This window comes from Arvicola amphibius, chromosome 4 (genome assembly GCF_903992535.2).
Source record: "Arvicola amphibius chromosome 4, mArvAmp1.2, whole genome shotgun sequence".
Lineage (NCBI taxonomy): Eukaryota > Metazoa > Chordata > Mammalia > Rodentia > Cricetidae > Arvicola > Arvicola amphibius.
Window position 1 is genome coordinate 95,581,090 of NC_052050.1, and position 12,425 is coordinate 95,593,514.

Consider the following 12,425-nt stretch of genomic DNA (forward strand, 5'->3'; position numbering starts at 1 on the left):
TGAGTGACTCCCTCAATTGTTTTCTGCCTTGCTTTTTGGCATAGGGTCTTTGACTGAATCAAACTCATCTGCTCTACTAGGTCTTCTGTCCAGTGAGTTCCAGAGACCTTTCTGGATCAACCTTCCCAGAGCTAGGATTATAGCACATGCTGTGACCCAAATTTTCTGGGATTTTATGGATTCAAACTTAGGTTATCATGCTTGCAACGCAAGTACTTTACCAATCAAGCCATCTCCCTAGTCTTCCTGTATATATTCATAATCTTTTATTAAAGACTATCTCCACAGCAGATTCCAACAATCTCTGATAATCAGGCTTTAGCAGTACACTGGAGCTCACAGAACACGCCCTAGCATTTCATCATAGGCCCCAGACCAAGCCAACTCAACTTGAATAAAGAACAGGGATCTGGACTCTGCAGTTCTCAATATTTTGAAAACTCTGGTCCATAAGCAAATGGCAGAGCCAATCCCATTGCCTTCTTAAGAGGACATTGAGAAGGGCATGGTAACACATACACGATAAGTATGCAGTAGTATGGATGGGCTCCCCATTCCAGGTTAATGTTCTAGGTTGTTATGTTAAATGGATTTCACTGTTACTCTTCTTAAAAGGATTTTTTTCCTCTCTCTCACTTTCAAAAGTGAATAAATTTATCCTGTTTTATATTTTATTTTATTGCTCAATGGGGAATGGCTGCTGCCTACTTAGAAAAGAAGTAATCCTATTTCCACGTAGCCAGTCTAAGAGATCAGTCAGAGACCTTTTGTGAACAGTTTAGGCACAGATAAAATGTCGGGAAAAGCAGAGGGACAAGGCTGAGTGTAAACTCTGCTTAGAGTCTAAAATTCAGTAGAAAGGTGGAAACATTGACTCATCAGAGAGAACAGCAAATCCCCATCAGTGTGTTCCATCTGCCAAGGAGTTCAGCTTTGCAACTGCATTGTGATCCATCCATCTACATCTTTCTCCCTTCAATCATATCCTCATAGAAACTGGGGCAACCCAAGGTCTGTAAGGAAGGTTTGCACAATTTCAATCAGAGAAGCCATTTGAAATACCTCCTGCCTCCAGCTGCTACCCTGTCCCCTTCAAAATAGAAGTGTTTTTCTGGAGAGAAGTTTTACTTTGGGGAAAAAAGTTTGTCTTCCATGCCAAGGGCAGTCCAGAGATGCAAGAACAATCTAAGACCCAGGAGATCCATCCCAAGCCTTAGAATCTGTCTTCCATATCGCTTTGCTTTTGAAGGTAGATAGGAGTGTAGTTAAAAATAGATATCTCTCACTAGCATGTCATACCTGCTCGCACTACATGGAAGATGATCAGTCAGTAATGTTTGACTAGGACTGTAGTGGTGGCTGAATAAGAAAGTGCTTCCATCAAATATGAGGACTTGAGTTCAGATGCCTAGAACCTGAACCCACAAAAAAGACAGTTATGGTGACATATATCTATAATCCCAGATCGTTGGTGATAGAGACAAGAGAATCATTGGAGCTTGTGGTCAAATTGGTGAGCTTCACCTTCAGTGAGAGACTCTGCCTCAAACAGTAAGGTGTAGAAATGACTGGCTACAGATGCAGGGGTACCTTGAAACTGCCAAACTGCTTTCTAAAACAAAATTTTATGAATTTCTCTTTGATGTCAAGGGCAGGTGTTGTCATCCACTAAGCCTTTTCACTGGAAACAAAGGTTTATAGACTCAGAGAAAGTAAGTGGCTTATTCACAGTCACACAGCTCCATGCTTCCAGCTCAGATCTTACCACTTACCTCTCTTGGCACCAAAGGCATGGATTCTGTAAATAGCTAGTGGAGGACGACCAGAGCAGTAGATGATTCTTTTTCTCATCTTTCTTCTGTCCTTTCTTTTTATTTTCCTTTTCCTTATCCTCTTTGCTTCTCCTCTTCTTTCTCTTCTTCCTATTCTTTATTTTTCAGTTATTCTTAATTATGTGTGTGCAGATGTCATCAAAGATTAGAGGCATTAGATCCCCCTAGAAATGGGGTTACAGCTCATTATGAGCTGCCAAACATGGATTCTTGGATCTGAGTTCAGATCCTTTATAAAGGCAGCATGTGCTCTTAACCCCCACCTCGGCCACCTTTCCAACAGCTTTGTTTTTGTATTTATGACAGGGCCTTTCACTGTAACCCAGAAATGGCCTGAAACTTATTTTATAGGCCTTGCTGTCTTGAATTTCCACCAGTACACCAGCATCCCAACTACTGGGATTATGGGTTCATGCCACCATACATGACAGGACCTGGTCCTCAATGGCACCGAAGGTTCGGGCTTCAGTGATGTCATTCATGATGACTGTGCACTAAATAAACGAGTCTTCCCTAAGGCTTCTTCTCTCAGCTCCTCTGACTCGATTGTCAGTCCAAAGTCCTTCATTCACTGTGCACTCATTTTCTTAGGTACATGGCTTCTTATCATCCCACTTTTTAGAATGAGAAATTTCCCAGTTTCTCAGAGTATATTCCCCAATTTCTCAGAGTATATTTCCCAATTTCTCAGAGTATATTCCCTAATTTCCCAGAATATATTCCCCAATGTCTTCTCATTCTTACCTCTAACAATCGCAAACATTTTTAATAATACCAACAGGTGCTTTCTAAATGATAAACATGTGCAGAATTATAGACTCAGACCATGGAAAGCTATGACCTGTAGAACAAATCTAGCCCACACTGTCTGCTTTTATAAATAAAGTTTTATGAGAAAGCAGATAAGGTCACAGTTCATTTTTCAACACGTTACTGAGGCTGCATCAATATGTATCAGTTACAGAATGGCACACATAGTGAAACTATTTACCTTGAGGCTGAAGAACACATGAGAAAGAAGGCACAAACACGTATGTCACAAGTCAGTTTCTCAGCACTTCTGTTTTCCAGCATACAGTGTACTGACTTTTCCCCCCACACTACAGTGTGGAAGAAGTAAGCCCACTGAGAAATGGGATTTGCCGTTTGAAAGCAAGCCAAGTCATGTCACTGCAAGAAATGGTGCAATTTCCATGGCAGGACTCTTGCCTTATTTGTGTGAATAAAGCTATCACAGTTCACACAGATAGTAACAATCTGCCCTGGTGTATATTGGGGATAAAACCCAGTTTTAGAACAAAATGCTTGGAACACTGGTTTCTATGACTGAATCACATATAAAGAATGAGAGGCAATTAGTCAGGAAAACCCTGGATCTTTACTGAGATCAGCTCCATTTTTAGACTCATCTCCAGGTTCTATAACTGAATTGTGCTTTTGGCAGTTTTCTCAGTCCTAGGAAATTACCATAATGTATAGAATTAACATTTGGTTCATTTCAATATTGCATAATACATTAAGGAGAAATCTTTGAGCTAGGTGCAATTGAGATTTCAATAAAAACATTTTTTCCTTTCTAATAGAGGCTTGATGTATCTTGGAATTTTTTTAATCTCCAGGATTGAAGACAATCAGGCTATTTGGGCAGGGAGGGTTTTAGCTGCAAGAGAGTCACTACTGAGGAGGATAGGTGTTCAAGCCAGAGGGGATCTGCCAGCTCTTTTATCTGGAGCTGACTGATCTAGAAAATTGAAAGACTTATCCTTAGGATTCCAGAAAGCAGAAACAAGATTCTGTGGAGAATGATGTTCCTTCAGTTAGGTGTGGAAGTGGCTGACACTGGCATAGAGGGTATCGAATAGCAACACAGGTACTATCTTATTGATGCCAGTAGTCAGTAGCCAGAACTGTAATAAGCATAATGTCATTTAGTATAGCTGCTGGCAGTATCATTTTGAGTTTTTGTGTATGACATGAAAGGCCTAGGCTTCAGAATTCAGAGAGTCAGTAAAATCACTTTCTGTATCATCTGGTCACCCATGGCTCTGGTACACTGTGATGCTTCACCTGTTCAGAGTTCTCGATAGATGTATCCTGAATGATCGATAACGTTAGGACACCCTTGTCTCTCTATAAGACAAACATGCTTTCTTATCCCAAAGTATCTCTGAGTTCTCCTCACCTATATTACTATGCCTTTTTTACATTGAAGTCCCTATCTCTGATGGGATGATATTTGGAGACTGGGTGTTGCAGAGGTAATTGGTTACATAAATTCATGAGGATGAGGTCCCCACGAGGGAATTAATGCTTTCCTACAAAAAGAGAGAGTATAGAGATATACTCCCTTTGACCTGTGAAGACATAGAAAGAAGGTACTGACCTGTAATCCTTGGTTTTACAGGTCCAATTTCCCAAACAATGAGACATAAATGCACATTGCACCTCATTGGTGGCATTTGGTTTCAGCAGCCAGGGAAGATTAATATGGTCACCTTGACATCCATGTCCTCTAGTGATGTGGAGTCCCCAATGCCTTTTGCGTTCTTCCTATATTTTCAGAAGACTAAAAGAGCAAAGGAATCTAGAGTCAGTCTGTCTCGTGCCTCCCGTCCTTCTTTCTGAGGAATCCATCATTTGAGCTGAGCATTGAATTTATTTGAGATTGGGGAAATGTAATGTATTTCTTAAGTGTGCCTTGCCCAGGTACAGAATTGGCCCTACAGAACTGGGAATGAGGTATTAACTATATCCAAAGCTATGTGATTAACTTATTTGTTTGCCTACAGAGCTAAAATGAAAAGGGCAGGAAGCTCGGAGACTCTTTGCAGCCCCGTTTTGAAGTAAGATTGTGAGAAATCCAGAGACATGAGTTTTAATTTATATCCCCTGGTATGCTATTATTGCTTTAATGGAAAATAACTTTTTACAGTCTTTCTCCATTTTAAATGGAGAATGTGCAATATTGTTTAATGCAGGCAGGAAGTTGATTGGATGCGCCTGATTTTCCAGCCCCTCCCTTCTCCCTTTCTTGGTTCCTTGTACACATTCAATATGGTTGCAGTTTTGCTTAGAACGTATATATTTTTCCCCCTGAACTTTTTTTCAATTGCTTTTTTATCAGGTTTACAAATCAAATCAAATAGGTATATTGCAGAGCTATGTGATATTATTTTTTTTGAGTTTCTAGCACAATGTATTGAATTATTCCAGCCTTTGCTCTGGCCTTGCTCCTCTCTGCAGAGAGAGGCGGGGGGGGGGGAGAACAAGCATGGACTGTGCAAATTCACCCGGCACCTAGCATCACAGGCTGAATCAAGACCCACTAGTCAGGCTACTAGAAGAGACAAAGCAAGTGTTTGTTACACAAATCAATTTGGTACAAAATACAGCGCATTGGCCCTCAACCATTGCTCAGATAATATTGTCAACGTAATCAAATCAAGCCTGTAAGACTCTTACAAGTTTCTCCACCTCTAAGAAACAACTTGACTGGTAGACAGGTGAAAAGCAGTAGACTCTTCAGAAGTATTATTTCTTACTTATTAGTGCGAAGAGTGTTATACAGAGAAGGAAGGAACTGGCCAGAGAGGAAAGATGCTGCGTGTTTGCCAGTCTTGTGGAAAGGAAACCATTTGCTGTTCTTGTCCAAGCCTTGAAGGCAGAGCTTGGGAAACATGTACATAGATGATAGGTTGACCTAAAGAGACAGACTAGAATGACTCAGGAAAGCCATATGAAGGGCTACTATGTGCCAGGTAAATGTATGAAAACTACGTTACCTTGAAGATGTCTACCAGGATAGTGTGATAATTAAGCTCAAGCCTGGGGCCCAAAGAGATGACTCAGCAATTAAGAATACTTGCTACTCTTACAGAAGACTAGGGGTTGGTTTCCAGCATCTACAGCAGACAGCTCACAGCTGCCCCTTAATTCTAGTCTCAGGGGATCTAGCGCCTTCCTCTGGCCCCTCATACACCTGTATGCGTGGGTACATTCACACATGTAGACTCGCTCACAAACACATGAGTAAACAATGCATCTTTAAATGTGAAAAAAATGGAAAGATTTTTTAAGGTAAACTAAAAATAATTATGACTAATAAGAGCCTAAGAGAAGCTTTGAGAGAGAGATGCACAGGAGGTGTCTGAAGGAGCCTGGACATGTTGGCTTGGTAGCAGCTGGGTTAGCACAGATCTCGTCCTGGCCACAGCACTGAGCTCCTGCACAGAAACTGCAGTGGAATCTTTACTCCTTCACGTGTGCTTTGTACATGTCTTCTGTCCTGTTCTCAGACTTCCTGCAACATCTTTGCCTTCCCCTTGAGAGAGGCTGTGACAGGCTGAAAACAAGTCAGTACCTGGAACCCGAAATCCTCCAGGGTTCTAGCCGTGTATCTTTGTACAGCCAACTTCACTTCTCTGAGCTTCAGCCTTCCAAGCAGCTCTGATGATTCCATAAGGCATGGGGACCTCTTTTAATATCCCCAGCTCATGGTATCTGAGCAGAGCTTTCAAATCCCTCTGTCTCTTACCCATTTCCATGTTTTCTTATAAACCAGCACTGAATGGTAGCAGTTGAAGTCACTGACAGTCAGCAACCATTTGCCTCAGTCTGGGGCATGGCAAAAGCAAGTGGATGTCCTTTGTTGCTTTTAGATGTGGCATCTACGTATCCCCCAGGAAGCTTGGAAACTTCCTGAGATTTTGTACAAATATTGGAATACACACATGCATCCCCCAACACACACACACACACAACACTTACACCCTATGCAAAGGGTATCTAGCCTCAGTGTGTCCAGGAACACAGAAGTGGGTTAAGAAACATATATTTAGGTGATGGTAGAAATAGTAACAAATAATAGCACTCATGATCCCAGCAAGAGCCACAGACAACAGAGGCTCTGGAGACACAAGCTGTGTGTGAGATGGGTGTTATTTGCAATGCTTGTTCTTTAAAAGATGGCAGATCTGTTGACTCTACAGTGCTAAGTGACCCCCTTTGAGAACACAGCTCAAACTCTGAAGGGAATCCATACCTACCTCTATTTTTGCATATATTCCTCTCCTCTCCCCATCCTTCTGCTTGTCTCCCTTGAATCCCTGTCTTCATTCTTACTATCTCCTGCACACTGATTTAATCTCTGGAATGTTGGATATGTTGTATACCTGTGATTTGTCATGTAGACGATGATGTTTTTAAGCTCTCTCTCTCTCTCTCTCTCTCTCTCTGCAGCAAACACTGGATCAAATATCCACGTGTAATGTTATGGCCCCTGGGTGTCTGAAGCCCAGCTTAGGGATCACTGGGTAAAGGAACAAATTCCAGCCATAAAGATGGCCTTTCTTTCTTGAACCTTTATATTTTCCAGTTCCTTAATTCTTGGGCTTCTGTCCTTCGTCCGTCATCTCATCCCAGGCCGGAAATGGCAGGTGGACTTCTCACATGCTGTCCAGTGTCACTGGCTGTTGCTCTTCTACTTCTGAACTCCTGTGGAAGGTCTTGGTGTCATAGTAGCCTCCCCATGAACTCGTGAATGACCTAATTCATGGTGAGGCCATCAGTGACCTCAATTCTGTCCACATCCTTCCCACTTCTTTGTCCTATAAAGCAAGTTTTTCACAAGTTGTAGGGATTAGAAATATCATTACGGGATCCTTCATGTTACCTTTGAGCATCTGAAAGTGCCCTATTAAGACTGATGGGACAGATTTTTTAATTTAATTAAACTTTGTCTTAAATGAAAGTACTGACCCTTGTTTCAGTCATTTGGGACTTTTGAACTGTAAGTGAAAAAGCTGGATATTCAACTATCTTTTTTTGAAGCTTAAATATAGATCAAAGATTTCTAATAAGAAATCAATGTATCCTCCTGAGATTAGGACCCAGAAGCACAAAGTATACAGTAAATGTCAAAAACTTAGTGCAGAAAAATACTTTAACTGCCCTTTGCACTGATGGTGTATCACAATACTATGCTTTAAATAGTTAAAATGAATGTATGCATAAGATTGATTTCATATTGCATTACACTCTTAAAAACACGTGTCTTCCAGACATTATAAAATTACATCTGCTGCCCACATCTTATTTTTTTTTTTGTTCAGGGCTACCCAAGTGTGCTTCCTCGGCACCCTTGAGCTATATCTAGTACTGGGTTATGCATACATGTATTTTTAATTCCCACCAAATATAGCTTGGTTCTTGCTTTTTTCTAATTGTTGCCCGTTCCCTATCCTTGGCTGGCTGCTGCGGTAAAGAGCTCCCATTCCTCTCTGAATTCTGATTTCTCTTGTAGGTTTCCATCTACCATGCTTTGCTCAAGCGTCCTCAGCTTTAACTCATCTGTAGCACTCATGAGCCTCAAAGTCTCCTGGGCTCGTCAGTATCTGGGGAATCTAAGATTCAGTAGGGCTTACTCAGCTTGATTAGTCTGTGGAGGATGAGGTTTTTAACTCAGAGATATCCATAAACAGCCCCTACCCAATGCTTCTACACCCAGTTACATAGTACCCATCGGGGGTGCCAGTTGACTCTACAGTGTCTAAGTAACCTGAAGGAACACTGGGGCAGGGACAGACTTTGAAGGACCCCATTTCTATGTGTATTCTCTCAAACAGTCATCCCTGGATTGGTCGATATCAAAATCCAATTTCACTAGGATTAACCGTGGGTTGCTCAGAGCTATTCATTGAATTAGGAGCGATTACGGTGGAGGGAGCCCCACGGTTCTTTATTAAGGTCTTTGTGGAAACACTAAGTGATCTTCAGGAGATTAAAGTGCCAGTGGTGTTTTCTTAACATTTAGAACCTGTGCCAATACCTGGGGAGTTTGTTTATTAAGAAAGATTCTTTAGCCCACAGCCTGCCTCCTGAAAGGGTTCTGCAGCAGTGGGCCAACATGAAACCAGGCATGGTGAGTCTTAATGCACTTGTTCAGAAATTCTGCCAAGTGCTTCTGAGCAACCTGCCTCTCAGAGTTAATGGATCTCCAATGCAGAGGGTCTGTGAGTCTTCCTGTGTGGGTAGAAGGCTGTTTGATCTCAGAGCTGTATATGTCCTTGGTCCAGAGAAGCTGAGAACAAACCTGAGACGAGCACTGTTGGTGGCCACCATGAGTGACATAAGGTCACATGTGATCAAGGTCATGAATGACATGAGGCTTGCTAAGTGGAGGCTTAGCCATAACCGTCTTATTCAGAAAAATCTGCAACGGAGGAGTAATTACCATTTTATTCATTTTCAGACTAAACTGTAGAGTGTTGATGACCTTTCTATAAACTGATATAGAGTTTCTCACCCTGGCAGAGGGGACAGGCATCTCTATCTATAACCAAGAACATAAGGGGAGGTAACCAGCCTGGCCTGGTGAATGGAAGGTACCTGTCTCATCTCTGTCCAGGCTAGAACATTCTCCTTTCTGTTGGCTTTTGTTAGAGGCTAGTTCTTCGGAGAGTGTCCAAGTGTACAGACATAGTCCTAAGAAATAACATAGCCATTCCTGAAACACAGCCACTAATTGAATATGCTCTTCCAGTCTGTGTTTATGAGGGACCTGTCATGGTTCAATAGGATGATATGAGCTCTGTCAACTGAGTAGTTGAGGCCATCTCTGTGGAAAAGTGTCTTTGCAGATGTGAGACAGCAATGATCTCAAGTCATCCTGGTGTAGCATGGTCTCTAACCCTAATGATGAGTGTCTTTGTCAGAAGAGTCAGCTGGAGTAGACCTGAGGGAGGAATGCAGGGAAGATGACGTGTGAACATAGAGGCAGATGAAGGTCACAGATCCCCAAACCAACAGCTACCCCGACACAGAAGATGGGAGAGAAAAAAAAAGAAGGAGCTTGGTCCTGTGAACACCTTGGTTTTAGATTTCTATCCTCATTACTACAGCTTGAGAATATTCTATTATTTGAAGCCATTAAATTTGTGATAATCTGACCAGAGACAAACCCAGAGATGTCTTGGTCAGCCTCCCACTGCTGTGAGAGAATGAGAGCTTCTACAGCGGGGAGCTGTATCTTGTTTGTGGTTTCAGAACTTTCAGCCTGTAGTTATGAGAGAGCAGGACTTTGGGGAGATGTGTAGAGGGTCATTCACTTGGAGATAGCAGGATACGGAAGAAGAAGAAAAAGAGCAGGTTAAGGTCCAGTTCCCATGGTGACCTCATTTCCTTCCAGGAGCTGTCAGCTTTACAGGTGCTGCGCACTCCCGCAGTGCCAAGGGTTACTCAATGAGCCTGTATCAAATGCATGTAGACAATATGCCAGCTCTAAACCCTAATGGACACAGAAAAGCATAGATTTGTTCCAGAGATATTTTCCTTGAACAAATCAAGAGAACTACACAGGAAAAGTCCATTTTTGGTCTTAAAAGTAACAAGTACTCTAGCTTCAGTATAAAAGATGAGGGGCTCCTTGTTCTGAGGTTACTATCTCTTGTACCTGCCCCTATATTGCTAAGCCTGTAGGCCATAGGCCATTTATTGTCCTGTCACAGACGAGCAAACTGTAGGTGCAGAGATGGAAGATGCCCTGCGCTGGATTAGCGGTTGGTAGCAGTGGGATTGCACACTGGATGGGGTGCCCTAGTTGTAGCACAGTGAGTCCCATCGGACACAGGCACACTCAACTTGAAATGGTCTTTTCGTTGTTCTTTTTTACTTTATAGAGGATGACACCCCTCTTCCCCTCTTCACTCCTTCTTACAAACCTTTTTTTTTTTGTTTGAAAACAATTTGGATTTATTTTTCATTTTACATATTTTCAGTAAAAACTTTTAGCCATAGGTATCCCTACATAATAATTTATGGGTATTTGTGTAAATGTGTACAACACAAAACGATTAATCGAGCATTGTATGTTTTTATCAAAGGAAACACCACAAAGATTTCTCCAAAGTCCTGTTTGACTAGAGATGATTAATTTTAATTTTTACATGAGCAGCATAATGCTATTAATCGTTTAATATGTTTAATCATAATCTCTGTAATTCCTAATTAGGTTTATTAAACTGAGCCATTCAGCAATTGTGCACAAATCCAAGTCTAAGTCCCTTTCTTGGGAGGAAGGGAAAGTCATTTTAATTTTTATTCACATAGCAATTTCTAATACAGTGGAGAAAATGGGCTGGAAACTTAAGGTCTTAGCTGTTGCTTATGCCAACTTAGGGTCTTGTGGTAAGACACTTAAACCGCCTTCTTCTTTGGCAAAGTAGCAATATCATGATTTACAAGTAATTTCTTTTTCACTGATGTGAAACCTAATGTGCTGTTACAAGACAGAAAATCATGGTTCCTGCTCTGTGTGGGTCTCAGGGTTAGAGAATGGGGTGTGTGTGTGTGTGTGTGTGTGTGTGTGTGTGTGTGTGTGTGTGTGTTGGTGTGTACGTGGAGGTCAGAGATCAGCTTTAGTTGTTAGTTCGTGTCTCTTCCTTGTTTATCATTGCTGTGTTTACATGTCACCAACCTCTGAGCTTCCAGGAATGCTCCTGCATCCACCTCCTATTTCCCTGTCAGAGCCCTGAGATTACAGACATGTATCACTGCATCCAGTTTTATGTAGGTTCTGGAGCAGCAAACTCAAGCCTTTGTCTTTGGACAGCAAGCAGTTCACCCAGTGAGCCTCCTCCCTAGCTTACATTGCTGTTCCTTAACTAGAGCCCGAAGATGACAAACGTGATATCTACTCGTTTATTTGTTATTCATTGATTAGTAGTGCACTAACCTTTCACACTTTCCGTCTGTCACTGCATCAGCCAATCATTAAACAGGCAGTGCACATTCATATAGCATGCTGGTCACAGCTCATTTCTTGAAGTGAAGGCTGCCATCTTGAAGTGGCTTCTGACAGTCACTTGTGTTTGTGTACAGGACTCTTGGGTCTACAACCTTTACCTACCTCTGAAGTCTTCTCTCTTGCTCATCCCCATGTATTCTGTCTGGCTCCAGGTAGCCTCCCCAGAATGAGGAGCTCCCCCTTACATCATTCTGTCATTGCACATGCTGGGCAATCTCTAGGCACAGAATCTGTCCCCTAAGCCTCTCCTAGTACCTCTCTCTACAAGCCAGCGTTAATGTGCCTTGGGATGTCCAGTGGTTAGTGTGACTAAAGGCCACACGCCCACAAAGAACCACTGCATTGTAATTGGTTTTGGTTTTCCTCCACTTCCTAGAGTATCCTCCTCTTCACATTTTCCACAAAATATCGTGGTTTTCAGGGTCACACTTGAAAGTTGGCAAAGTCATCTGGTAGGGCTTCTGATACCAAATCACTGTAGATGAATGGTGCACAAGGCACCAGGAGCCCCTGATGTCAACATGTAATTCACAGTGTCTAAAGGAGGACACAAATAAAATACCCTAGTACTCCAGAGAGACGCTGGGAAAATTGCTAATTATGCTCCTGTTGTTTGGGTGTTTCTGTTACATTTCACCATGTAAGATTGTCGCCTCTAAGCTCTATTATTTTACACCTGGATGCCTGTCCTAGTTATAGGCTTCTAAATTGCTTATAAATAGAGGAGGATGAGTTTTTGATCACAAATTTCATCTTTGGCAAAGACCCTACAACAGTAATTTCAAAGAAGT

General features: G+C 41.9%; 1 protein-coding gene across 8 annotated transcripts in view; it reads left to right on the forward strand.

Moving 5' to 3' along the window:
• The window catches only part of Rbfox1 (RNA binding fox-1 homolog 1), a 365,001-nt gene that overhangs the window by 228,761 nt on the left and 123,815 nt on the right, over positions 1–12,425 (forward strand). For 2 of the 8 annotated variants that reach the window (XM_038326060.1, XM_038326061.1), the window contains exon 2: positions 9,215–9,220. The exons of the other annotated variants lie outside the window; for them this stretch is intronic. In XM_038326060.1, coding sequence (XP_038181988.1) covers positions 9,215–9,220 — 6 coding nt within the window. The remainder of the gene's footprint in view (positions 1–9,214; positions 9,221–12,425) is intronic. 8 annotated transcript variants of the gene reach the window in all.